General features: G+C 48.7%; 1 protein-coding gene across 2 annotated transcripts in view; it reads right to left on the bottom strand.

Annotated features, from left to right (window-relative positions):
* Window positions 1-6,143: 6,143 nt before the first annotated feature.
* Window positions 6,144-25,255, bottom strand: part of EGFL7 (EGF like domain multiple 7) — a 38,967-nt gene continuing 19,855 nt past the window's right edge. Inside the window, exons 3-10 of one of the 2 annotated variants that reach the window (XM_038745337.1) lie at window positions 23,739-23,939; window positions 20,647-20,769; window positions 19,141-19,253; window positions 16,755-16,850; window positions 16,178-16,363; window positions 13,933-13,997; window positions 11,252-11,414; window positions 6,144-6,960 (exon numbers count right to left, since the gene is read on the bottom strand). In XM_038745337.1, coding sequence (XP_038601265.1) covers window positions 6,938-6,960; window positions 11,252-11,414; window positions 13,933-13,997; window positions 16,178-16,363; window positions 16,755-16,850; window positions 19,141-19,253; window positions 20,647-20,769; window positions 23,739-23,818 — 849 coding nt within the window. In that variant the 5' untranslated portion in view covers window positions 23,819-23,939 and the 3' untranslated portion in view covers window positions 6,144-6,937. The remainder of the gene's footprint in view (window positions 6,961-11,251; window positions 11,415-13,932; window positions 13,998-16,177; window positions 16,364-16,754; window positions 16,851-19,140; window positions 19,254-20,646; window positions 20,770-23,738; window positions 23,940-25,255) is intronic. The other variant, XM_038745338.1, reaches the window with a different exon arrangement.

Raw genomic sequence — 25,255 nt, 5'->3', positions numbered from 1 at the left:
AGGCTGAGTCCCCAGAAGCTGAGGTTGCCAGGCAACCAAGGCTCATGTTAGTGATTGAAGAGATGGCCCAAAAGCAGGGTTTGCAGCCATTATGGGGTCAGGAGAGGTGAGGCAGGGTCACTAATGGGGCTGGGATTCGAGCTTCCTTCCTCTATCCTCTCCCTGCCCCCGCCCCAGAGCTCTGGGTAGCCTTCTCTTTTTGACTCCCAGCACTTCCAGAGAAAAAGCCATGTGTTCAAAGTTCCCCCTCCTTATCAGTGTTTACAGATAAGACAGAAAATGTATGTCATTGTGGGCATGCTCAGTTGATTTGAACTTGGAGAATGGGTGGAAGGGGGGTGTGTGTGTGTGCGCGCTCCAATCCATATTATGCTGAAATTAGCACTTTTGCAAATAGGCTTGGAAGTGGGTTGGCAGATATCTGGAATCCCTTTTCCTTAGTGAACAAGGAGGTAAATTACATCGTGAAGCTCCTGGTGGGAAATCTGCTCCTAGCCTGGAGAAAGGGACAGTGGGTGGGTGGGAACGGGAGCCTGCAGAGGGGCTGTTTGGCCAAAGATGGGCTGAAAGTGTTTGCTGTAAAAACGAATCTGAGTGCTTCTTCTGGAAAAGTGCCTCTGGACATACTAAGGCAGCTGCCTTCTATTGAGTTTTAGTTCTGTTAAAAATGTATATTTGATCAAACTTGTACAATTTTTTTTATAAAGGAATTAAATAATGCCCCGTGTGGTAGTCTGCTTGGAGGTAAAGCCATCTCAGTCATGGAAAATTTGAGATAAATGTTCCTTATCATTCTTTGTCCAGGAAATGAGGGTGGAGGCGGCAGAACCTGCCGTGATCTTTCCAGCTTGCTGCATGGGAGTCAGAGGAATTGTATTCTAATTCCAGTTCTGCCAGTTGCTTTCTGCATATCCTTGGGCAAGTCACTTAACTTCTCCGTACCTCAGTTTCCTCAAATGTAAAATGGAGATTCAATAACTGTTCTCCCTCTTGTACTGTGAACCTCATTCAGGACAAGGACTGTATCCAACCTAATTAACTTGTACCTATCCCACTGCTTAGAACAGTGTTTGACACCAAGTGCTCAACAAGTACCATAAAACAAACAGTTTTGTTGAGAAGCAGCATGGCTGAGAAGCAGCGCGGCTCAGTGGAAAGAGCATGGGCTTTGGAGTCAGAGTTCATGGGTTCAAATGCTGGCTCTGCCAATTATCAGCTGTGTGACTTTGGGCAAGTCACTTAACTTCTCTGTGCCTCAGTTCTTCATCTGTAAAATGGGGATTAAGACTCTGAGCCCCCCATGGGACAAGCTGATCACCTTGTAATAATAATAATAATGATGGCATTTCTTAAGCACTTACTATGTGCAAAGCACTGTTCTAAGCGCTGGGGGGGATATAATGTGAGCAGGTTGTCCCACGTGGGGCTCCCAGTCTTAATCCCCATTTTACAGATGAGGTAACTGGCTCAGTGAAGTGACTTGCCTAAGGTCACACAGCAGACATGTGGCAGAGCTGGGATCAGTCGATCATATTTACTGAGCTCTTCCTGTGTGCAGAGCACTGTAGCAAGTGCTTGGGAGAGTATAATATTCATGCATTCACTCAATCGTATTTATTGAGAGCTTAATGTGTGCTGAGCACTGTACTAAGTGCTTGGGAAGTACAAGTTGCCAACATATAGAGGCAGTCCCTATCCAACAACGGGCAACCTCCTCAGCGCTTAGAACAGTGCTTTGCACATAGTAAGCGCTTAATAAATGCCATCATTATTATTATTAAACAGGTCAGTGAAATATAATTCCTTTGCATGCCCATGAGGGGTTAACTGGAAGCCCTGATTCCCCTTCCTAACCACCTAGTCTTTAGATTCTCTGCTGGGCTCCTCCTGGCATGAAAATGAATTTCTGTACCCTGAAAGTTGGGTGTCTTTCTGTATCTGGAACAGCAAACCTGTAAAATAATTCAGCTGGGGCAAGTTGGCTACCAAGGCTCAGGATTGGCTAGCATTGCCACCTGCCCTTGGTGTCCACCAGCCTTCTGGGCAGGATCTGGTTCGATCATCATCATCGATCCTAGCCAGACCTTTGAGATTCAGCCTAGAGCCGTTTGCTGAGGGGTACAAGAGTGTTGGTAGCCTTGGCCTGCTAAAGTCAGGTTGTTGGATGGATAGCTCTGGCTGTAGCTGGGGAAAGGAGAAATGTGAGGAGCAGCTCAAGATGCCCTGTCTACAGTGTCTAAATATCATTTCACAGCAGGGCCCAAGGGAAAGAACTCAGGCCTGGGAGTCCTGGGTTCTAATCCCAGCTCCAATACTTGCTTGCTGTGTGACCAATTACCTTGTAAAATAGAGATTTTATAAGGTAAAATGGAATACCTCTTTTCCAGCCCTCCTAGACTGTGAGCCCCATTTTGGACAGGGACTGCTGGGCCTCATTATCTTGTATCTACTCCAGTGCTTAGTATACTGCTTGGCACAGAGTAAGCACTTAAATACCATGGCTGTTAGTATGGAGAACCAAAGTGGGCTGTATGACACTTCACTCCCTTCACAGATTATGACCTGAGCTCATGCCTGTATACAAACGTTCTCACCTTTGTCAGTGTAAATGGACAAAACAGGTTATTTCTTCTGGGCCAAGTTACCTAATCACTGCAGTCCTAATTGGAGAGAGGAGAGTCCACTGCCCTCCTATGCCTTCTACTTAGATTCCCTTATTACTTGGGCCCTGTCAGCTGGGTTTGGCTAAGGATGAGAGGACAAAAGCCAGATCCACTTTTCACTGTTTCTCTCCTTCTCTCCCTGTCTCTGCCTCTCCTCTAATCAGCAGCAGGCTTCACTATTCCAAGTCACTGTTTATAGCAATAACTTACGCCACTGGTCCATGCTGAGTGCTGGAAGGGAGATCAATGAGATCATGCATTGAGCTTGCAACAGCGTATCCAAACTGTAAGATGGTCATTCTCTCCATTTGTGCTTTAGCCTTCTTTTAATTAACAGATGCTGCCAGTTTTGGTATAATTGCAAACTTATTTAAATGTAAATTCCTTCTTGTGATGTCTCCAACCTCCCATGTTTTCTAGCCTTTGCTCCTGAAAGGGCTATTTGCCTTTTAGTTCTTTTTACCTGGTATCAATACAGAAACCCCTTGCTTGTTAGCAGTGGCAATGGGATGAGTTTCTCTGATACAACAGGCTTATGGCTACTGGGTGTCAAAGCAGAAAAGCAAGTCCCACAGATTGCTGTACTTAAAAAAAAAATCAATGGGTATTAATAACAAAATGACCCCTTAAGAGTTAATTCAGGGTAAAGGGCTTGTGAGTTGGGAATAGGAAATCCCAGTTTAACTATGTTTGTGGATTTTAATACCCTGTAAGTTAGAGAAACTGCCTGAGAGGACTGCTCTGCTGACTCATGCATTCATCTTAGAGTTTTAAATAACTTCTCTGATATTTTTTCCCCCAAACTCAAGAGCTGGAAGGACTCTATTCCATTGTATCTTCCCAAGCACTTAGCACAATCCTCTGTACAGAGTAAGCATTCAATAAATACCACTGATTGATTAAAGGGCATAAGTTCAGCAAATCCAGCCTACTGCCTCAAGGCAGGCATAAAACCACCATCCAGGACCAATGTTGTTTTCTTTATGGAATTTGCTAAGCCCTTACTATATGCCCTTACAGCACTTACTACCAAACACCAAACTAAGCAGAGAGGTAGATACAACCTAATCAGGTTGGACACAGTCCATGTAATAATAAAAAAAGTGTTACTTAAGTGCTTGGTGTTCTAAATGCTGGGGTAGATACAAGTTAATCAGGTTGGACCCCTGGTCCTTGTCCCACATGGGACTCACACTGTTGATCCCCATTTTACAGATGAGGTAACAGGCCCAGAGAAGTTAAGTGACTTGCTGAAGGTCACACAGCAGACCTAGCAGAACAGGGATTAGAACCCAGGTCTCTCTAAATCCAAGGCCTGTGCTGTATCCACTAAGCCATGCTGCTTCCCACATGGGGCTCACAGTCTTAATCCCCATTTTACAGAATAGGTAACTAAGGTACAGAAAAGTGAAGTGACTTACCCAAGGTCACACAACTCTTTCTTAAAGAGCTGTCTCTGGGGGGGATTCTACCACCTTTTGAATCATTCTAATTTCCTGGTCATCCACCCAGCATCTATCCAGTTGCATTTTTGATTCAGTCCTTTGAGAACAGGGGGAACATCTGGTCAGCATCCTCCCCATAAAATCCCTTTCATTAGACAAGAAGCAGAGTGATGTAAGGAGAAGCAGCGTGGCTCAGTGGAAAGAGCCTGGGCTTTGGAGTCAGAGGTCATGGGTTCAAATCCCAGCTCCGCCAAATGTCAGCTGTGTGACTTTGGGCAAGTCACTTCACTTCTCTGGGCCTCAGTTCCCTCGTCTGTAAAATGGGGATGAAGCCTGTGAGCCCCCTATGGGCCAACCTGACCACCATGTAATCTCCCCAGTGCTTAGAACAGTGCTTTGCACATAGTAAGCACTTAATAAATGCTATCGTTATTATTATTAAAGGGCCCAGGACCAGGAGTCAGTAGATCTGGGTTCTAATCTTGGCTCCACTGCTTACCTGCTGTGTGTCCTGGCTAAATCACTTAATTTCTGTGGACGGTGGCTTCCTCAGCTATAAAATGGGGAGTCAATATTTGTTCTCCCTCCACCACTAAGGCAGGGCCTGTAGCTGTGATTGAATTGTAGCTACTCTGGTTCTTGGCACATAGGCTCCTATGGGCAGGAAACACGTCTATCACCTCAGTTTTATTGTACTCTCCCAAGTGTTTAGTACAGTGCACTGCACACAGTAAGCACTCAGCAAATGACTGATTAACCAAAACCACAATCATAACGGTGATGAACCGGTCACTTACTCGGACCTTGACTTTTTCTAAATGAAGTTCAATTCCTTTAACCTCGCTTCTTCGGACCCATTTTTGCCCCTTCCTGAAGAGAACCTGCCTGGGATTGCAATAACAAATGATGATGATAATTAATAATAATAGTATTAAGATCTAACTACGTGCCAAGCACTGGTTGATGCAAGATAATCCAGCGCTTAGAACAGTGCTCTGCACATAGTAAGCGCTTAATAAATGCCATTAAAAAAAAAAAAGATAATGAGGTTGGCACAGTAAGTGAATAGTGCCCCACCTACTGGCAGTGAGGTAGAGAGACAACAGCGCTGAGCCTAATTTGAAATATTTACGACCTTTTCCAAGGTGGGGCAGGCACAGTGAAAATAGATTCATGGTTCAAATTACAAGTCCCCTAAAATCCTTGGATGTTATTCCCCCCTGCCCCACCAGACCCCTCACAGGTTAAAGAGAAACATGTTTTTCAATTTAAATCAATTTGTGCCTGTAGGAACTAGCACACCTGACACTGTAATCATGGTGGTAATTGTATTTAAGCACTTATGTGACAAGCACTGTACTAAGTGGTGGGGTAGATACAAGATAAGCAGATCAGAGCTTCACCAGTGGCTCACATTCTAAAGGGGAGGGAGACTGGGTACCAAATTCCCATTTTACAGTTGAGAAAACAGGCACAGTTAAAAAGCAGCGTGGCTTAGTGGAAAGAGCCTGAGGGTCAGAGGACCTGGGTTCTGATCTTGGCTCTGCCACTTGCCTTGGGTAAGTCACTTCTCTGTGCCTCAGTTCCCTCATCTACAAAATGAGAATTCACACTTTTTTCCTCCCTCCTACTTAGACTGTAAGCCCTATGTAGGACCTGATTATGGTGTATCTACTCCAATCAATCGATCTTATTTATTGAGCGCTTACTGTATGCAGAGCACTGTACTAAGCGCTTGGGAAGTACAAGTTGGCAACATATACAGTCCCTACCCAACAGTGGGCTCACAGTCTAAAAGAGTGCTTAGTACAGTGCTTGATATGTAGTAATTGCTTAACAGAAACCACCATTGTTATTATTTGCCCAAGGTCATACAGAGGTGAAAGGTAGAGAAAGGATTAGGTCTCACCTTTCTGCTTTTTACCTTAGGCCACGCTACTTCTCCAATACTGGAACCCAGGTCTTGCTAGGGCTCAGCAGAGTGATGCCCAGATCCACACTGCCATCAGACAGACTGCACACCTCAACCCTCATAATAGTTTCTGTGTCTGGAATTTAATTATTTGGTTTTATACAAGGGCTGGATGAGACACAGCAGTAACAAGCAGCACACACTTCCAAATCTGATGGGAGTCGAAGCGACCCTGTCGTACCTTCAGTCTCGCTGGTTTTGTCTAGACGGGTCAGCTAGTCTGGTGGAAGGTTAGTGGCCTGCTCCGTGTCTTCCTCGCCCCAGGGCCCAGCAGCCAGCTGGGGCCCCTTGATCAAAGCAGAAGGAAGTCAGGATGGGGGAGAGGTGGAGTACCTCAGTCATTGCCTCTCAGGGCTGCTGCCTGGTCAACTAAGTACAGGGTTGGGGCACGGCTCTAAATTGATGCTGACAGGAGGTCAGGGCGGAGCCTGGGTTGCTGTCCGAGGAGGTGCCAAGCCCTGGAGCAGCACCAGGTGACTTCTGGCCACCCTCGGGGCTGGAAGAGGCCTTCTGAACAACTCCTTGGCGCTATCGCAGGCTCCCTGGGAGCGGATGGGGAAAGGGAGGAAGGCCCTGGAAGTGGGAGTATAGGCAGCAAGCGGAGGACACGAAGTACCGGAAGTGATGAACGCTGGCCCGCAGGTTGAATCCATGATCTGGCTTCGTGGGGTGTGAGCTGGGGAAGCCTGCCTGAGGGTGGTGATTTCTACACAGAGCAAGAGACTGGCATCGTCCCTGAACTGGACCTTTGGCCCAAACTAGCTCTGGAAAAAAAATCACGCCAGGTAGTCCTGGCCTCTTGAAGTGGGGAATGGTGAGCTCTGCTGGTGGAGGCCATCCATTTGGTAGTGATGTCTTCACAGCTTGTTCTTGCATGAACCTAAATGGCACAGGGAAGTAGCAGAGAAGTGAGTGGGCTCTGGGCAAAGTGTCTGAGTTTCCAGGTCCCCTCGTCTTCTCCACCTCCAGGTCCTGGTTACTGTAGATGGGGCGTGGGCACCCCCACCTCTGAATTCCCCAACAGTCATCCCCAGGCTAGGCAAGTCTATCCCAGGGCCATGGAATCCAGAGCTCATAGTTAGAGTCAGGAGACAGAGTCAGGAGTCAGAAGGACCTGGGTTCTAATCCAGCTCCTCCACTTGTCTGCTGTGTGACCTTGGGCCAGTCACTTGACTCCTCAGGGCTGCAGTTCCCTCATCTGTAAAATAGGGATTAAGACTGTGAGCCCCTCCTGGAACAGGGACTGAGTCCAACCCAATTTCCTTGTATCTACCACATAGTACTTAACAAATACTACAATTATTATTATTATTATTATCACTGTTGGGTCCATCCTAATGATTCTCGACAGAAATCACATGTCCCACCCTTGGCTGATGCACATACGCCATTCCCTGTGATGGGATATATCTGAGTAACTCTGAACTTTTGCCTGAAGTATATTAAGACTAAAATAAATGGTGGTTTCAATAAAGTTTTCTATGGCTGCTGATATTGCTGCATCTTGAGCCCTGAAAGCCCTTTTTCCCACAGCACTTTGGCCCTATTCCTTCCTTTCAAAGGCAGAGACCACCCCTCGTTCCTTGGGAAAGGGGTCTTTGACACCAAAATTTTAAAACAGCTGGCAGAGACTCTTCGAACCTCTTCCATCTTGTTAGTTAGAAGGGAAAGAAGTTTTCCCAGGCTGTACAGCTTGACCCCAGAAGGGACTAAGATCAGCAGTGAAACTCCATTTTCCAAGGAAAGAAGGGGCAGTCAGACAACAAATATTTGTCAAATTCTTTATCCTGCACATAGGGTGACCAATCATCTTGTTCCCATATAGGGCAGTCCAATCTTCAGCAGATCTGTCCCTTGCTCTGTGTGCAGGTGTTGGGGGCAGGGGGGGGAGGCAGGGAGAGGGGTCAGTGGTCACCCTAGTTGTACCCCAAACCCTTAGCAGAAGATGACTTCCCCCTCAAGATGTTTCCAGATTGAAAGGGAAACTGAGGCCCACATGCAAACAATCAATCTGCCTATGCCCTCACAAGGATAATAGTTGCAAGCGTGAACAATGAGGAACAAGTGGATCATACATGACGTAAGCTGGCTGGAGAATGGGTGGAATCAATCAGGGAGGGCTTTCTGGAGGAAGGTGGCTCCTGAGCTGCAATGAATTGAAACTCAGAACCTCTCCTAACTTATTTCCACTTCAACATCTTTCCCACAAATGTTTTAGTACAGCCACCTAGGGACAGACTTGTGTTTCCTGCCCTCTTCCAGCCCAGGCATCACCTGGACCGGTGGGGAGTTGTACTGCAGAGCTTGTCTGCCATCATATGCAGGGGGAAGAAGTTGGAGTCAGAGGGGTGGGTAGGGAGAGGATGGGGGCCTCCTCTACCCACAATCTGCATCAGCAGCTCCCATTGAAGTTGCTGGATCTGCTGGCTGCTCTCCAACTCTGTGAGAAGGAGGGAGGTCTGTTTCCATCACCACGGAGTTTCTCCCTCCTCCCATGCCCTTCTCCCCATCTTATTTTTTTTTATAGTACTTGTTAAGTGCTTATTATGTACCAGGCACTGTATGAAGTGCTAGGATAGGTACAAGCTAATCAGGCTGAACACAATCCCTGTCCCACATGGGACTCACAGTCTAAGTCAGAATGGGGAGGATTTAATCCCCGTTATACAGATAAGGTAACAGACACAGCAAAGTTAAATGACTTGCTGAAGGTCACACAGCAGACAAGTGATGGAACTGGGATGAGAACCTAGGTCAGAGCTGGGATGAGAACCCAGGTCCTCTGACTCCAAGCCCTGTGCTCTATCCACCTGGCCAGGATGCTACCCTTTGGAAGCTCCTCCTTAGTGGGGCACCAGGTTTCTGGGGCCTGGGCCCATTTTCTTGGATTTGGGGAAGAAGAGAACAAAGAGGCCAGTTTCACCTGCTCTCTCTCAGTTTGACGTCAGTCATCCCACCACACAGAGACAGTAGAATGATGGATCTAGCTGCCTGGGGCACCAACCACTTCTCAGTCTCTAAGGAGGTTTAATAGACCTTTCTCAGATTCCTGAATCTCCAGATATTCCAGAATACAGTCTGCCCCCTGCTATGTCTCCATGGCCAAAGCAAGTGGAGGCCTTTACATGGGTAATTCCGTAAAAAAAACCTCCCATCCTCTGTGAGTTTTGGTATGGAGAACTGACCAAGTGATCCCGAGAATGCCAATAGGTGTTACATTTTGATTCCACTCTCGGAGCCTCCCAGCTCACCCAAGAGTCCTGAAGATCTGGGTGGTCCTGGCCAGTTCCAACTGCCCCCTTGCACCCCTTGGGCAGCTGTACAGACCCTGGGCTCTCAGTCCTGCTTCTTCCCTCCAACCCTACCCCGTGAGCTTTTTGGCTTTCACAAGGGGCTTGCCCTGGGTCTTGAGCTGCCACTTCATTGCTAAAAAAGCCAGCTGCAGAATGAGAGAGAGTGCCAGTCCCCCAGGTGCCTGGAAACAACCTGACCCAGCAGTGGAAAGAGCAGAATTAGGTGGCTTAGTGGATAGAGCATGGGCCTGGGAGACTGAGGACCTGGGTTTTAACAGCAGCTTGGCTTAGTGGGAAGATCCCACGCTTGGGAGTCAGAGGTCATGGGTTCTAATCCCAGCTCTGCCACTTGTCAGCTGTGAGCCTTTGGGCAAGCCACTTAACTGCTCTGTGCCTCAGTTGCCTCATCTGGAAAATGGGGATTGAGACTGTGAGCCCCATAAGGGACAGGGACTGTGTTCAATCTGATTTGCTTGTAACCACCCCAGTGCTTAGTACAGTGCTTGGCACATAGTAAGTGTTTAACAAATACCAACATTATTATTATTATTATTATTATTTTAATCCCAGCTCCACCACTTGTCTGCTCTGTGATCTTGGGTAAGTCACTTTAACTTCTCGGGCCTCAGTTACCACATATGTAAAATGGGGATTAAGACTGTGAACCACGAGGGACAGGGACTATATCCAACCTGATTACCTTGTATTTACCCCAGCACTTAGAACAGTGCTTGGCACATAGTAAGAGCTTAACAAGTACCATTAATATTACTAGTGGTTTACAAGTGAGATCAGGTAGTAGTCAACCTCCTAGGCACCCTCTGGAACAATCCACCACTCCCCTATTTCCCCTCCACTGGCTGATTACTCAGGGACAAAGTCTGTGGGGGGGACCAGAGACTGCCATGTTCATTTCAAAGCTCTTGTCCTGGGCTGAAGCATCTGATAACTCCCTGCCATCATTTAGCACTTAACTGTAGGGCACTCAAAGTGGCTGCATTAAGTCTGCATTTGCTGAGCAAAGAGAAATTGATCTCTCCTGAGGATGGAGAACCCAAGTCAGGGCAAACAAGCCAGACACTAGGGCTGGTTCCCCACTTCACTCCCCTCAAAGGGCCAGATGAAATGCTCTGCAGAACCTCATCTGGCAGGGGAGACCCAAGCATCATGAGGCCCAGTAGTATTTAGTCCTGCCCTTCAGACACTGTAAAAATGGAAAACCCCGGGGCCATGTCTACATCACCAGTTAGGACAGCTGAACTCATGTAATAATAATTGTGGTATTTGTTGATGTGCCTACAGATATTTTATACCCATTTTACAGGAATCTGAGGAAGTAGAGGCCCAGAGAAGGTGACTAGTCCAATGTCATACAGCAGGGAAGTGGCAGACCTGGGATTAGAACCCAGGTTTCCTGACTCTCACTGCTGTGCTTTTGCCTCCAGACCCTGCTGCTTTCCACCAGATCTAGGTTACCGGCCTGATTATACCCCCAACAGTCTCCCATGGATGGTGACCCAGCTGCTCTTAGGCTTGCAAGCTGCTCCCATCCACCTCAGAGGGCAGGCAGAGGAAAGGACAGACCTGAAAGCCAAATCAGCCCACCTGACTCTCTGTTAACAGCACTAGTCAAAGATCAGGGGAGGGAAGAACCTAGTTGCAAATATGGATTTCACTGATCTTCCATCCAGTCCCCTATTATCTCAGGCTTCTGAAAGCCAGCTGTAGTATGAACCAGGCCGCCCAGGAGGGTGGTGGTGGGCAGTGGCTAAAGTGTCACTGAGAGGAGTCTAACTGGAAAGCAGATCTAGTTGCAACCCAAGATGCCCCTGCCCAACCACAGCTGAGCCCTCTCTGGCCCTGGCACAGGGCACTTACAGGTCTCAAGACGCTCCTCCAGGAAAGAGATCTGCTCGCTCAGCGAGTCAATCCGGTCCAGCTGCTGGAAGGAGTGGGTGAGCAGGCTGGTGTGGTCGGGAGCCCCGGCATCCAGCGTGGGAGGGAGGAGGCTGTGTATCGGTGCCAAGGCCAACTGCAGTTTCTGAAAGAGAAGGGAATGGGCTTCAGTCAGATCGGGCAGGTCTCCCTCCATGCTGGACTGTCCCTGGCCGCACAGGGCCAGGAGTGGCCCTGGGGGCAGACGCCCACAGCACACCCCTCATGCCTCCAGGAGTCTTGGAGTAAAGGAGGAGCCGAGCGAACCTGCTGTAGGCAAGATTTGCTCCCACATGATAATACCCAGAGTAGCTGGGGCACAGCATGGCCTAGTGGGTAGAGCACTAGCCTGAGAGTCAGAAGGTCATGGGTTCTAATCCTGTCTCTGCCAGTTGTCTGCTGTGTAAACTTCGGCAAGTCACTTCACTTCTCCATGCCTCAGTTACCTCATCTGTAAAATGGGGATTGAGACTGTGAGCTCCATGTGGGACAGGGACTATATCCAGCCCGATTTGCTTGAATTACCCCCCAAGAGCTTCGTATAGCACATAGTAAGATCTTAACAAATGCCGCAATTACTATTATTATTATTTGTCCAGAGAAAGTCAGCTGGCCCTGTCAGTCCCACTTCTGGGCTCTCAAGAGACATTGGAAGGGAAAGATTAAAGAAAGTATTTACTGATGGTTTACTGATGGCATTGACTTGGATTTTCTTGCAGTTGTCCTTCTAATTAAAACACGATTGTGCAGCCGCACTCCATATGGGGCTTGGAAGCTCCCTCACTATTCCAATTAAATTGATCTGCAGTTGGAGGAAGCTGAGACCACTTAGTCCAAATATTAGCATAAGCTTTTGGCAAATAAACTGACACCTGCTTAACTGACTGTGCCAGATTCCCCCAGGCAGGGGACAGAGAGGAGAGGGAGGGGAAATAGAAAGGGGAGGGAGAAAAAATTAGCCCATCATTTATATGCATCCTCTGCTCCCAAGAGGCCCAAGTTACTGGTGAGCATTAAAGCACTTTATAAGCATCTCCCCAGTAGGGTGGCTTGGACTCACTTGAGGATTTTTAACAATTTACAAGGAGCAGAGTGCTCTCCTGGGAGTCAAAGGCTTAAGATCTTTGATTAGTCCAGCCACCGAGGTGCCAGGTGACCTTAAGAAAGAAGATTGAACTCTCTGAGCCCAGCGTCTCCTAGAGCCTGAAGCCTGAGTCTGCACAGCTTAAGCCCGTTTGGGAAAGATCATTTTCTTATAGGAAAAGTTTTTGGAATCTGAGTCTGCCCTTGGCATTAGAGACCAGAGTGGCCTAATGGAAAGAGCATGGGCCCGAGGATCAGAAGAACTGGGTTTTAATCCTGGCTCTGCTGCTTGCCTATTATTAGACCTTTGGCAAGTCACTTAACTTTCTGTGCCTCGATTTCCTCATCTGTAAAATGGGGATCTAATACCTGTTTCCCGCCCCGCAATTTAGAAAGATCTCCATGTCTCCTATCTTTTTAAATTGTTTCTACCCCAGTGATATTGGCCCCTAGTAATTGCTTAACAAATATCACCGTGACATTCCTCAATCAGTTAGTGGCATTTTTTCAGTGCTTACTGTATGCAAAGCACTGTACTAAGCACTAGGGAAAGTACAATACAACAGAGTTGGTAAACACATTCCCTGCCCACAAAGAGCTTACATTAAGTGCCCACTTAGCCCTAGGAATCATTCTGGAAATGGGAAAGACAGTTGGGTAAGGAACTTCTTAGTTCCCCGCTAAGTCTGCCCCAGGAAGTCTGAAGCCAGCAACACATCCGCTGATTGAACATCTTCATCATTTTTTATGGTACATGTTAAGTGCTTACTATGTGCCAGGCACTAAGTACTAGGGTAGATATAAGATAATCAGGTTGAACACAGTCCCTGTCCCTCAGGGGGCTCAAAGTCTAAGTAGGAGGAAGTACAGAGGAAGAAACTGAGGCACAGAGAAGTGAAGTGACTTGCCCAAGGTCACACAGCAGGCAATTGCCAGGACCAGGATTAAAACCCAGGTCTTCTGAATCCCAGGCCTGTGTTCTTTCCCCTGGGTCACACTGCTTCCATTTCTGGCTGTTCCCCTCTCAGCTTTCTCCCCAGATCCGGCTGCCACCCTGAAGCTTCTAAGCGCAATTGCCTCAGTCCACGCGGGCTGGTAATGGGATAAAAAGAGAAGAAAAGAAACACTGGAACCCTTGGGCCAGGCACTTTCAATCAGGTAGATTCCCACCCTGTTTGGAGTACTGCAGGAGGGTGCACCTTACACAAGGCTCTCTCTATTCCACATCCACAACTTGGCTGTGCTAAACTGCAGGAAAACATTCGCCTCATAAAACATTCTTGAAGTTTTGGGAGCACCAACCCAGCACCCAGAGATCTCCTGGAAGTTTTGCAATTAGTAGCTGGTTTGCTCTGGGTAGAATAGCCTCAGTGTACCCATCTGTGAAGTGCAGCCTCCCCTGAGGTAGGGCAGAGGGAGGCATCATTCAGGGAGAGTTTGGTAACTGACCGTACCTGGCCCCAACCGGCCAAATGGCCCTTCCAGATGTTTTCCTTTCCCACCCATTCCAAGCCTGCCATGGAGGGCAGAGGGCCACTCACCTGCTCCAACACTGCCACCCGACTTCTCAGTTCCTGTACCTCATCCTTCATCACATCAGAGGCTCCTAGTAGAGAGACCGTGACATAGGGTGAAATAGAGACAGAGAAAGAGGGAGACAGAACAGCGTGGCTCAGTGGAAAGAGCACGGGCTTTGGAATCAGAGGTCATGGGTTCAACAAATCCCGGCTCTGCCAATTGCCAGCTGTGTGACTTTGGGCAAGTCGCTTAATTTCTCTGTGCCTCAGTTACCTCATCTGTAAAATGGGGATTAAGACTGTGAGCCCCCCGTGGGACAACCTGATCACCTTGTAACCTCCCCAGCACTTAGAACAGTGCTTTGCACATAGTAAACGCTTAATAAGTGCTATCATTATTATTATTATTATTAGACACAGAGAGATATCAGAAGAGAGAAGGAGAGACAGAGAGAGAGCCTCTAAGTGAGTGAGACAAGTAGTGAGAAACCAGAGAACATGGGCTGCCCTCTACCACCAGGCCCTAAAATGCAATGGAAGTGAAGAGCCAGCACTATTCTGGGCTCTTCTCTGAGGACTTTGATCCCTGTTGCAAGCTTACCTGGATCGTTTAGACCAACTCTCCCCTCCCCTAATTTTTTATCTTGTTATCTGGGTTTCCCTCTTTCCCCCAAGACCTGATCCCCCATCTACTGCCCTGGAGTTAACGGGACAGAGCTACCTACGGCTGAGTCAATCCTGGCTACTAGGGGGCCTCAAGGGGCAAGACTCACAGTGGCACAGAGCAGCAGCAGGTGGCCACAGGGCCAGAAGGGCTAATATCGGGAGGGGGTCACTTGCCCTGTCCCCTTCAGTCCCCCACCCCCACCCCAACAACTGGAGAGGGCGGTGGGGAGTCGCTGATGGAGGAGGGAATGGAGCTAAGACTGAGAGAAGCAGCGTGGCTCAGTGGAAAGAGCAGGGCCTTGGGAGTCAGAGGTCATGGGTTCTAATCCCGACTCCACCACATGTCTGCTGTGTGACCTTGGGCAAGTCACTTAACTTCTCTGAGACTCAGTTACCTCATCTGTAAAATGGGGATGAAGACTGTGAGCCCCACGTGGGACAACCTGATCACCTTGTAGCCCCCCAGTGCTTAGAACAGTGCTTCGCAAATAGTAAGCACTTAACAAATGCCATTATTATTATTATTATTATAACTCCTGCAAGTATATTCTTTCCCAGCACTTGTTACAGTGCTCTGCACAAAATCAGTGCTTAGAGTGGCCTACTGGATAGAGCCCAGGCCTGGGAGTCAGAAGGACCTGGGTTCTAATTCTGGCTTTGCTGCTTGGCTCCTATGTGACCTTGGGCAAGTCACTTCACTTCTCTGGAACTCAGGTACTTCATCTATAAAATGGGGATTAAGACTGAGCCCCATGTGGAACAGGGACCGTGTCCAATCCAATTTACTTGTTTCTGTTCCAGCACTTAGGACAGTGCCAGGCACATAGTAAGCACTTAATAAATACCATAGTTATTATTATTATTATTAATAGTCCTCCCACTACTACTGCTGCTACTTTTACAACTGCTGCTGCTGCTACAACTACTGCTTCTACTCCTACTGCTTCTACTGTTGCTGCTATTACCTCTGCTACTGCTTATAATGTTGCTGATAATAAAACTACTACCACTACTATTGCTTAGAGTGTTGCTTCTGCTGCTACTACTACTATTACCGCTACTGTTTATACTGTTGCTGCTATTACTACTACTACTGCTGCTTCTACTACAGCCAGCCAGTTCAAGGCCCAGGGTTCCAAGTCCCATCTCTGCCCCAACTCTGCTCTTTCCTTGGCCCCAGGGGGAGCTTGCTGAGCCTCCCCTCCACCCTCTCCTCTTTGGGCCCTCACAGTCCCAGGGACCTAGGCCCCAGGCTCCCCGCACCTGGCATCCTCCGAACGCTGGTGATGAGAGGGAGAGTCCAGGCCCGGGTCCGTCTCCGGCGCTGCCAGCGCTACCAACCACGCATTATTACTCACGGTACGAGTTTGAAGCGTCACAGCGCGTACCAAAAGTAATAATGGGCAGTTGCCAGCTGTCACCGATGCTTCATTCGGCTTCCAAGAGGGGAAGCTGGAGGAATCCGAAAGGCTGCCATTGACCGGAACTCCCCCCGGCCATCCTCCTTCTCTGTAAGACCGACCCTGACCCACCAGGCTGCCTGGGGAGGGTCTAGTTCACTCTTCCTGCCTGAGGAACTGCTGCAGAAGGTTCCTTTGGTTACCTGATGGGTGTCCCCCGGGGGTGGTGGGGGCCGGGCCACTGGGGCAGGGAGGAGATCCCACGAGCTGGCAGAGTTTCCCATCCACGGAAAGTAGGTAGCCTTCCCAGCAGTCACAGCGGTAGCTCCCTGCCATGTTGACACAGCGCTGAGGGCAGCCGTGATGGTCCCCGGCGCACTCGTCCACATCTGGAACCGGTGGTGAGAGCAGGGTGGGGTGAGATAATGGGAGGTGGAGTGGCTGGCCTTGGGGGGCAAAGTGGAGGAGGCACTGGCAGAGGGCCACAGCAGACCAGAGAGTAATAGAGTCTCCCTGAGTTGGGGTGCTAGAAGTGCCTATCAGGTTTGATGAGCCAGCCTGCCCTTGTGTCACCCAGAATGTCCATAGATCTGAACAGCAACCACTCCGGAAGCCTGAGCGGGTGTTGGCCAAGGGGTAGTGAGGCTGGATGGGGCAGGAACCCTTTCTAGCTCAAGGTCCCTGCTGCCAGGCAGGACCAGAGCTCCCACGGATTCTGCAGGCCCCCGGTCCACCCATCCTGAGCCCGGCAGGGCAGCCTGACAATTCCAAGGCTCTTACCGGTCTGGCAGGCATCCCCTTGCCACCCCACGGGGCAGTCACATCTTCCGGGTCTGGCACAGCGCCCTCCATTTTGACAAGGCAGGTGACAAATTGCTGCAACCAAGAGGAGATTCATCATATTTATTGAGCACTTACTCTGTGCAAAGCTCTGTACTAAGCACTTGAGAGAGCACAATATAGCAATAAACAGACACATTCCCTGCCCACAGCGAGCTTGCAGGAGATACCAGTTAATGTACTGGGGGCCTCCTGCTGTTGGCCGAGGGTTACGGAAGGAAGGGAGCAGGGAAGATCCTCCTGGGACTGAAGGAAAGAAGCACTACTGTCTCAACTGGCCTGGAAATCAGACAGCTACTGAGATTGGGGAAGCACGATCCAGGCCCAGCTACTCATTGGACCCTCTGCCCTTCTGCTCTCAAGGGTGGAACCTGCTGGCCCTGCAAACCTGGGGTTTTTCAATTAACCAATCAAAAGTATCTATTGAATGCCTGCTCTATGCAGAGTATTGTAATAAACTCTCAGGAGAGTTCAATAGATGAAGGAGACCCTATGTCTGCCTGCAAGGAGCTTATGTTTTAATAGAGGGGGCAGACATAGTAATTTGCAGGCTGCAGGAAGACGTGAACAAATGGTAGCGTATATAAAGTGAAATGTACAAAAGTACAACTGACTGCAAAAATGCTGAAGCATTACAACATGGGAGAAGGAGAATTAATTGGGGAAAACCTTCTGAAGGAGGTGGGGATTTCAAATGATCTTTGGAGGGTAGCAGAACTGAGGTCTGGTGGACTTAAAGGTGCAAGATCTAGGCAGGAAGGAGAATGTGATCATGAGGTCAGAGGCGGGAGAGATGCGAACAAGACCCAGTGTGAAGGTGGGCTTGGGACGAACAGCACGAGAGAGCTGAGATATTGTAGAAGAAGATAGTGGATAGATAAGTAGGACTGAGGTGGTGGAATGTCTTAAAGCCCATGGTCAGGAGTTACAGTTTGATGAGAAGAGGACTGGGCAATCATTGAAGGTTTTTGGATAGAGTGAAGATGAAAGCAAGATAATGTTTGAGAAAAAAGGGGTAAAATAGGGGTTAATCAATGACATTAATTAAGTGCTCACTATGCACTGTATTAAGCACTTGGGCAAGTACAATACAATAGAGTTAGCAGACACATTTGCTGCCCACAACAAGTTTACAGTCTAGAAGGGGAGACAGACATTAATTTAAGACTGTAAGCCAACTGTGTCCAACTTGGTTAGCATTTAGTTCACTGCCTGGCACATAATAAGTGCTTAACAAATAACATTTAAAAAAGATGCTCTGAACAACAGCGTGAAATACAGTCTGGAAATGGGAAAGGTTGGAGGTAGGGAGGCCAGTGGGGAGCCTGATACAGAAGTCAAGTCAACATATGACAAGTTCTTAGACCAGCATGGTGCAGATTAGATCAAGGAATGTGAAGGAAAAACCTGTACGATTTAGTGACAGACAATATGTGAGTCGAAAAAGAAGACTGGATGATGCCAAGGCTGTGGGCTTTGGAGTCAGGTAGGTTGGTATTATAAACTGGGATGGGGAAGTTCGGGGGAGAAGAGGTTTGGTTGGAAAGATGAAGGGTTCAGTTTTGGACATGTTGAGCTAGAGGTACCGAAGGGACAGCCAGGTGGAGATGGTAGAAGGCAGGGGCAGATATGAGATTACAGATTGAGAGAGAAACTGGTTTTGGAAACTGGTATTCAACCCACTGCAAACCTCTGGCCAAAAGCCCAGGCTGCTGGAAGCCAGAGCCAAAAGAGAAGGTTTTGGGGGCAAATGCTGAAATCCCATGTTTGGCAGACCCAGGCCCTACTGGAAGTTTCAGATCCCAGAAACAAAGCCGATACTGGTTGTGCTCTCTCCTGGAAGGGAGACACTTCACCCTCCTTTGCAGCATCCTACCTCTTGTCATCAATCAATCAATCATATTTATTGAGCGCTTATTGTGAGCAGAGCACTGTACTAATTGCTTGGGAGCTTACAATATAATAGAGTTGGTAGATATGTTCCTTGCCCCATAGTGAAAGGGGGAGACAGACATTAATCTAAATAAATAAATTATGGATAATGTACATAAGTGCTGAGGGAGGACTGAATAAAGGGTGCAAATCCAAGTGCAAGAGTGACACAGAAGAGGGTGAGAGAAGAGGAAATGAGGGTCTAGTCAGGGAAGGCCTCTTGGAGATGTGTCTTTAATAAGACTTCGAAGGTGGGGAGAATGATCATCCAATGGATAAGAAGAGGGAGGGTGTTCCAGACCAGAGGCAGGACGTGGGAGAGAGGTCACTGGCAAGACATCCCCCCTCGCACATCCCTGCTGGCAGCAAATTCAGCAGCCCGCCCTCAACTTACCTCTAGTACAGCTGAAGGGGACACTGCTGCTCCTTCTCCAGCCAGGGCAGCAGGAGAACAGCGGCTGGGAGAGCTTCTTGGAGGCTTGGCGGTAGGCCGTCCTATAGATGGTTCTGTGGACAAGGTTTCCAGAAATAGTTGAAGGGGAGGAGGGAAGATAAATCCCAATGAACCAGTTCTCTGTAATGCCCGCCATGTTTCCCTCCCACTCCCCCAGCTCCTGATGACAGGCTGGCATTCTCTCAGAAGTGGTTTGGAGCTATTAAACAATGAGGCTTCAGATCTGTAAAATGGGGATTGAGACCGTGAGCCCCACATGTGACAGGGACTATGTCCAACCTAAATAGCTTATATTCATTCATTCAATCATATTTATTGAGCACTTACTGTGTGCAGAGCACTGTACTAAGTGCTTGGGAAGTACAAGTTGGCAATATATATGTATATATATCTATACATATATATCTACCCCAGAGCTTAGTACAGTGCCTGGCACATAGTAAGTACTTAACCAATACCATAATAATAATAATGCCTGCATCAGCAGCACTGCAGTCTTCTGGAGGGTTCCCAGGGCCAAGAGCCTTCTGAACTATGGAGCCTGCTCAGGCTAAGGAGGCTCCCCGAGAATAAGGGTGGGAGTGGGAAGGCGAGACCCCCTTCCAGTTTCCCTGGGCCCTGCCCACCGGAGCAGGAAGCCAAGCTGACCGAGCCATGCTGGGGGCTCCGCTCGCCACCTTGTGACTTCATGGCATCCCTCTGCCAAGGACGTGCTGGCTGGGAATCGAGTGAGAATGGATGTGTCAAATGCTCACAGGGGAGCAGGTTTTCCCCACAGCCGGGAGGCTAACTCTCTGAGGAGCCCCAAGGCAACCCTCAGTCTCCACCCTGGGTCTGCCCTCCCCTCCATTTGCTGGAAGAGTTTGAGCTGGTTCTAAGCTGATAGCAGCCGGGAAGCTCAGTAACTACCGCTGACTGACTGACTGGCTAACTGAGGGTCTGACTGACTGCTGTTGAGTTCCAAACTGGATAACTATCTGATTGAGTGTCTGACTGTGTGGTTGGCTGTCAGTCTGTCTGTCAGGGTGAATGACAGGCTGACTGCCTGGCTGTCTGGCTAGCAGACTGGGTGACTGGTTGTCTGACTAGCTGACTGGCTATCTAGTTGGCTGGCCAACTGTCCTCCATTCATTCATTCATTCATTCATTCAATTGTAGTTATTGAGTGCTTACTGTATACAAAGCATTATACTAAGCACTTGGCAAAGTACAATACAACAATAAACAGACACATTCCTTGTCCACAGTGAGCTTACAGTCTAGAGCGGGAGATAGACAACAAGACTAAGTAAATAAATGCTAAATAAATTACAGCTATGTACAGAAGTGCTGTAGGGCTGGGAGCCGGGGCTGAATACCAGGAGCAAGAGACAGGCAAACCAACTGTCTGTCTGACAGATTGTCTGACAACTTTCTGGGGCAGGTAGGAAGGGGAGTGGTCCTCACCTGTAGGTGCTGCAGGCCCTGTGGCCCTCGCAGGTGGTGAGGTAGGGCTGGTAGACGGGCTGTCTGTAGGACTCGGTGAAGGGGACCGTGGTCCATTGCGTGGCTACAGAGCACATCCTGCGGCTGAGCAGAGGGAACCGGATCAGACAGAAGCACGGGAGCAGCCCAGATCCCTCACAACCACCAATGGAGGGGGCTCCCACCCCATCCCTGAGGTTTCCAGAATTGTTTAACAGTTGATGGAAATGGGTAGGGAAGGAGGAAGCAGGTATGAGGTTCCCCATATTTCACTTAGATCTTAGATCATGATCACTTAGATCATGTTTCACTTCGAAGCGGCATGATGCTGTGGAAAGAGCATGGGCCTGAGCATGGGAGTCTGAAGGTCATGGGTTCTTATCTCAGCTCTGCCACTTGTCTGCTGTGTGACATTGGGCAAGTCACTTCACTTCTCTGTACCTCAGTTACTTCATCTGTAAAATGGGGATTGAGACCATGAGTTCCCGTGTGGGACAGGAAATATGCCCAAGATGATTAGCATGTGCCCACCCCAGAGTTTAGTAATAATAATAATAATAATAATGGCATTTATTAAGCGCTTTCTATGTGCAGAACACTGTCCTAAGTGCTGGGGAGGTTACAAGGTGATCAGGTTGCCCCACAGGGGGCTCACAGTCTTCATCCCCATTTTACAGATGAGGTAACTGAGGCACCGAGAAGTTAAGTGACTTGCCCAAAGTCACACAGCTGACAATTGGCAGAGCTGGGATTTGAACACATGACCTCTGACTCCAAAGCCCGTGCTCTTTCCGGTAGTACATAGTAAGCACTAAATACCATTATTATCAATATTATTATTATCTGGGGACTCAAGTAACACTAATAATAATGATGACAATAATAATAATAATAACAATAATAGTATTTTTTTAACTCTTATCCTGGGTCAAGCATTGGGTAGATACAAGATAATCAGATTGGACACCATCCCTGCCTCAAATGGACCTCACAGTCTCAGAGTAGTGGATAGAGAATATAGCGAGGCCTAGTGGATAGAGCATGAGCCTTGGAGTCAGAATGACTTGGGTTCTAGTGCCAGCTCTGCCACTTGTCTGCTGTGTTACTTTGGGCAAGTCACTCCATTTCTCTGTACCTCAGTTACCTCATCTGTAAAATGGCGATTAAGACTGTGAGTCCCATGTGGGACATGGACCGTGTCCAACCTGATTAGCTCCTATCCACCCCAGCGCTCAGTATAGTGCCTGGCACATAAGTGCTTAACAAATACCATAGTAAAAAAAAAAAAGTATTGAATCCCCATTAGGGAATTAGGGGGGAGATTAGGAAGCTGAGGCAAAAAGAAGCTAAGTGACTTGACCAAGTTCAATCAGCAGGCAAATGGGGGAGCCAGAATTAGAAGCCAGGCCACACTGTTTCTCCCGAATTCTGATGCTGGCTCTGCCCTAATTTCTCTACTTGTGAAATGGGGAGAAAGACACCAACATGCCTTGCTGGGGATGTTGGGAGTAAATAATTCAAATGACACAGTTGCAGTGTCTTTTCCCAATTCTGTTCCACATTCACATATTGAGTAAAGGGGTCCATTGCAGAGCTGTCATATTACTCCCCTCCTCAAAAATCTCCAGTGGCTACCAATCAACCTACGCATCAGGCAGAAACTCCTCACCCTGGGCTTCAAGGCTCTCCATCACCTCACCCCATCCTACCTCACCTCCCTTCTCTCCTTCTACAGCCCAGCCTGCACCCTCCGCTCCTCTGCCGCTAATCTCACCATGCCTCGTTTTCGCCTGTCCCGCCATCATCCCCCTGGCCTGGAACGCCCTCCCTCCCCACATGCGCCAAGCTAGCTCTCTTCCTCCCTTCAAGGCCCTACTGAGAGCTCACCTCCTCCAGGAGGCCTTCCCAGACTGAGCCCCTTCCTTCCTCTCCCCCTCGTCCCTCCTCCATCCCCCTCATCTTGCCTCCTTCCCTTCCCCACAGCAACTGTATATATGTTCGTACGTATTTATTACTTTATTTATTTTACTTGTACATATCTATTCTATTTATTTTAGTTTGTTAATATGTTTTGTTTTGTTCTCTGTCTCCCCCTTCTAGACTGTGAGCCCACTGTTGGGTAGGGACCATCTCTTTATGTTGCCAGCTTGTACTTCCCAAGCGCTTAGTACAGTGCTCTGCACACAGTAAGTGCTTAATAAATATGATTGATTGATTGATTGCTGTCTGGGATTTTCTCTTCAAGCATCTGCAGTTTTCATCCTTTAGACACCTGCCACCTGGCCAGAAATGAGATCCATTGTCCTTCTAACAGGGAAGTCTCCACTAAGCTCTGCTATGGCTGAACTGAGGCTTGCGAATCCTTTCCTCCACCAATGCCTCCTATTCCTCCAGAACCAAGGAAGTTAACCAATAGGCCTGATTTCATGGGGGAGAAATGGAAGGCAGATGGGAAGGTGGGAATCTAGATTTTTGAAGGGAGGAGCCATACTGGACTGATATTGGTGGGGGGGAGGAGGGAGAGAGAGAGAGAGAGAGAGCGAGAGAGAGAGAGAGAGAGAGTGTGTGTGTGTGTGTATTAGGATGTGTATGGAGGAAGAAACAGAGCAAGAGAGAGAGATACATGGGACATTTTTTTCTTATCTGAAAAATGAGAATAAAATGTCTGCTCTCTCCCCACCACACCTTAGACAATGAGTCATGGGTAAGACAGAGACCATATCTGATCTGATTATCCTGTATCTACCCAGGTTTAGTAGAGTGCTTGGCACATAGTAAAGAGGTTAATAAAGGCCATTATCATCATCATCATCACAAGGGTGTGTGTGAGAGAAGAAAGGGGGGAGAGGAGAGGAGGGGATACACCCACACATCCTCCATCTCAGACAGTGGGTGAAGAACCACAGTTCACATATGCTGGGTGGGTGACTCTCCTTCCATGTCAAACCAGGACCAGTCAGTGGGAAACTGGTGGATTAAACTGCCCTTCCTGTCCTCTGTGCCCTCTGCAGACAGAACCCTCCCAGGTGGGTGGAGGCCCAGCCCCTGGACTAGAGCCCTAGGGGCAGACTTACCCCGGACGGGAGAAGTGCTCTGTTCCTGTGACACTCAGGATGACGGCCCATCCGGTGAGAAGGCAGCCGATCCCCCACATCGCGTGGCTGCCGCCGCCGCCGCCACCACCACCTGGATCCCCTCTCCGGCTAAGCAATGCTGCGTGGGAGGGGAGCAGCTCGTTGCAGGTCCTACCACATGGCCCCGCTCACCAAAGTGACCTGAAAGCAGAGAGACCTCACGATCAGGGGCCTTTTCTTGATGCAGATCCCTTGTATTTGAACTCTTCAGGGCCATCATTTTGTTCTTCGGGGTGACCCTAGACCTGCCTGCTACTCTCGCTTTCCCAGCAGCACCTGCCTGAGCCCCAGCTGTCTGTCTCTTGAGGCAGTGCTCTGGTCCCAGCCCCCAACCCTGAGCAGCCCCTAGGCCACTCAAAGCTCAAACCCAGAATGCGGGTACCTCTGCAAATATGGCCCTAGAGACTGAGGAACTATGGATAGTTCAGACAATCCGGACACCCAAGTCCTGGGACATCCCTGTCTCCCAGGGATGTCAGAGGAAATGAGCCTGAGGACCAGCCCATAGAGCCACCCGGGCCACCTGGGGGAAGGAGGGGGCCAGTGCCATCCTCCACTAGCCACAAAACTCCAGCCTCCTGACCTCCCACCGCCAGCCTTGAAGCAGTGCTCTGACCCCCTCCACCAACACCCGTGGCTTAGTGGAAAGAGCATGGGTTTGGGAGTCAGAGGTTGTGGGTTCTAATCCTGGCTCCGCCACTTGTCAGCTGTGTGACTCTGGGCAAGTCACTGAACTTCTCTGCGCCTCAGTTACCTCATCTGCAAAATGGGGATTAAGACTGTGAGCCCCACATGGGACAACCTGATTACCTTGTTTCTACCCCAGCACTTAGAACAGTGCTTGGCACATAGTAAAGCGCTTAACAAATACCATCATTATTATTACCACTATTACACCTCTGGACCACCATCCCAAGGCACACAGCTCTCAACCAGAACCCAGGAGGCAGGAGGGAAGCTAAGAAGAGTGAATCAGCTCAAATTCCAGAGTGAACATCCAGAATTCTCCCTGCTCCTCTTCCCCGTTCCCTCTTCCCATGGAGAAAATAAAATCTCCATTTCACCACTGGCCTATCAGCTCTGAGGAGTCCCAGACACCCCCCGCCATGCCCTCACACACACACACACAAAGTCACAGCATAAACCAAGGGGGAAGTACCAGACCTCGGACAGAAGTCATCTAAAAAGCTCAAGAAGACGTATTTGAGGTTCCCTTTTTTGGCTGAGGGAATTGATGGGGTAGTTGAGATGACTCTGGTCTGGTTGACCATTATCTGACTTTCTTTCTGATGGTCTTTCTCCCCCTTCTAGACTGTGAGCCCACTGTTGGGTAGGGACCGTTTCAATATGTTGCCAACTTGTACTTCCCAAGCGCTTAGTACAGTGCTCTGCACACAGTAAGTGCTCAATAAATATGATTGATTGATTGATTGATTGATTGACTGGGGCAAAGTGGC

This window comes from Tachyglossus aculeatus, chromosome 4, assembly GCF_015852505.1.
Source record: "Tachyglossus aculeatus isolate mTacAcu1 chromosome 4, mTacAcu1.pri, whole genome shotgun sequence".
Lineage (NCBI taxonomy): Eukaryota > Metazoa > Chordata > Mammalia > Monotremata > Tachyglossidae > Tachyglossus > Tachyglossus aculeatus.
This window is presented reverse-complemented; position numbering and strand designations above follow the sequence as displayed.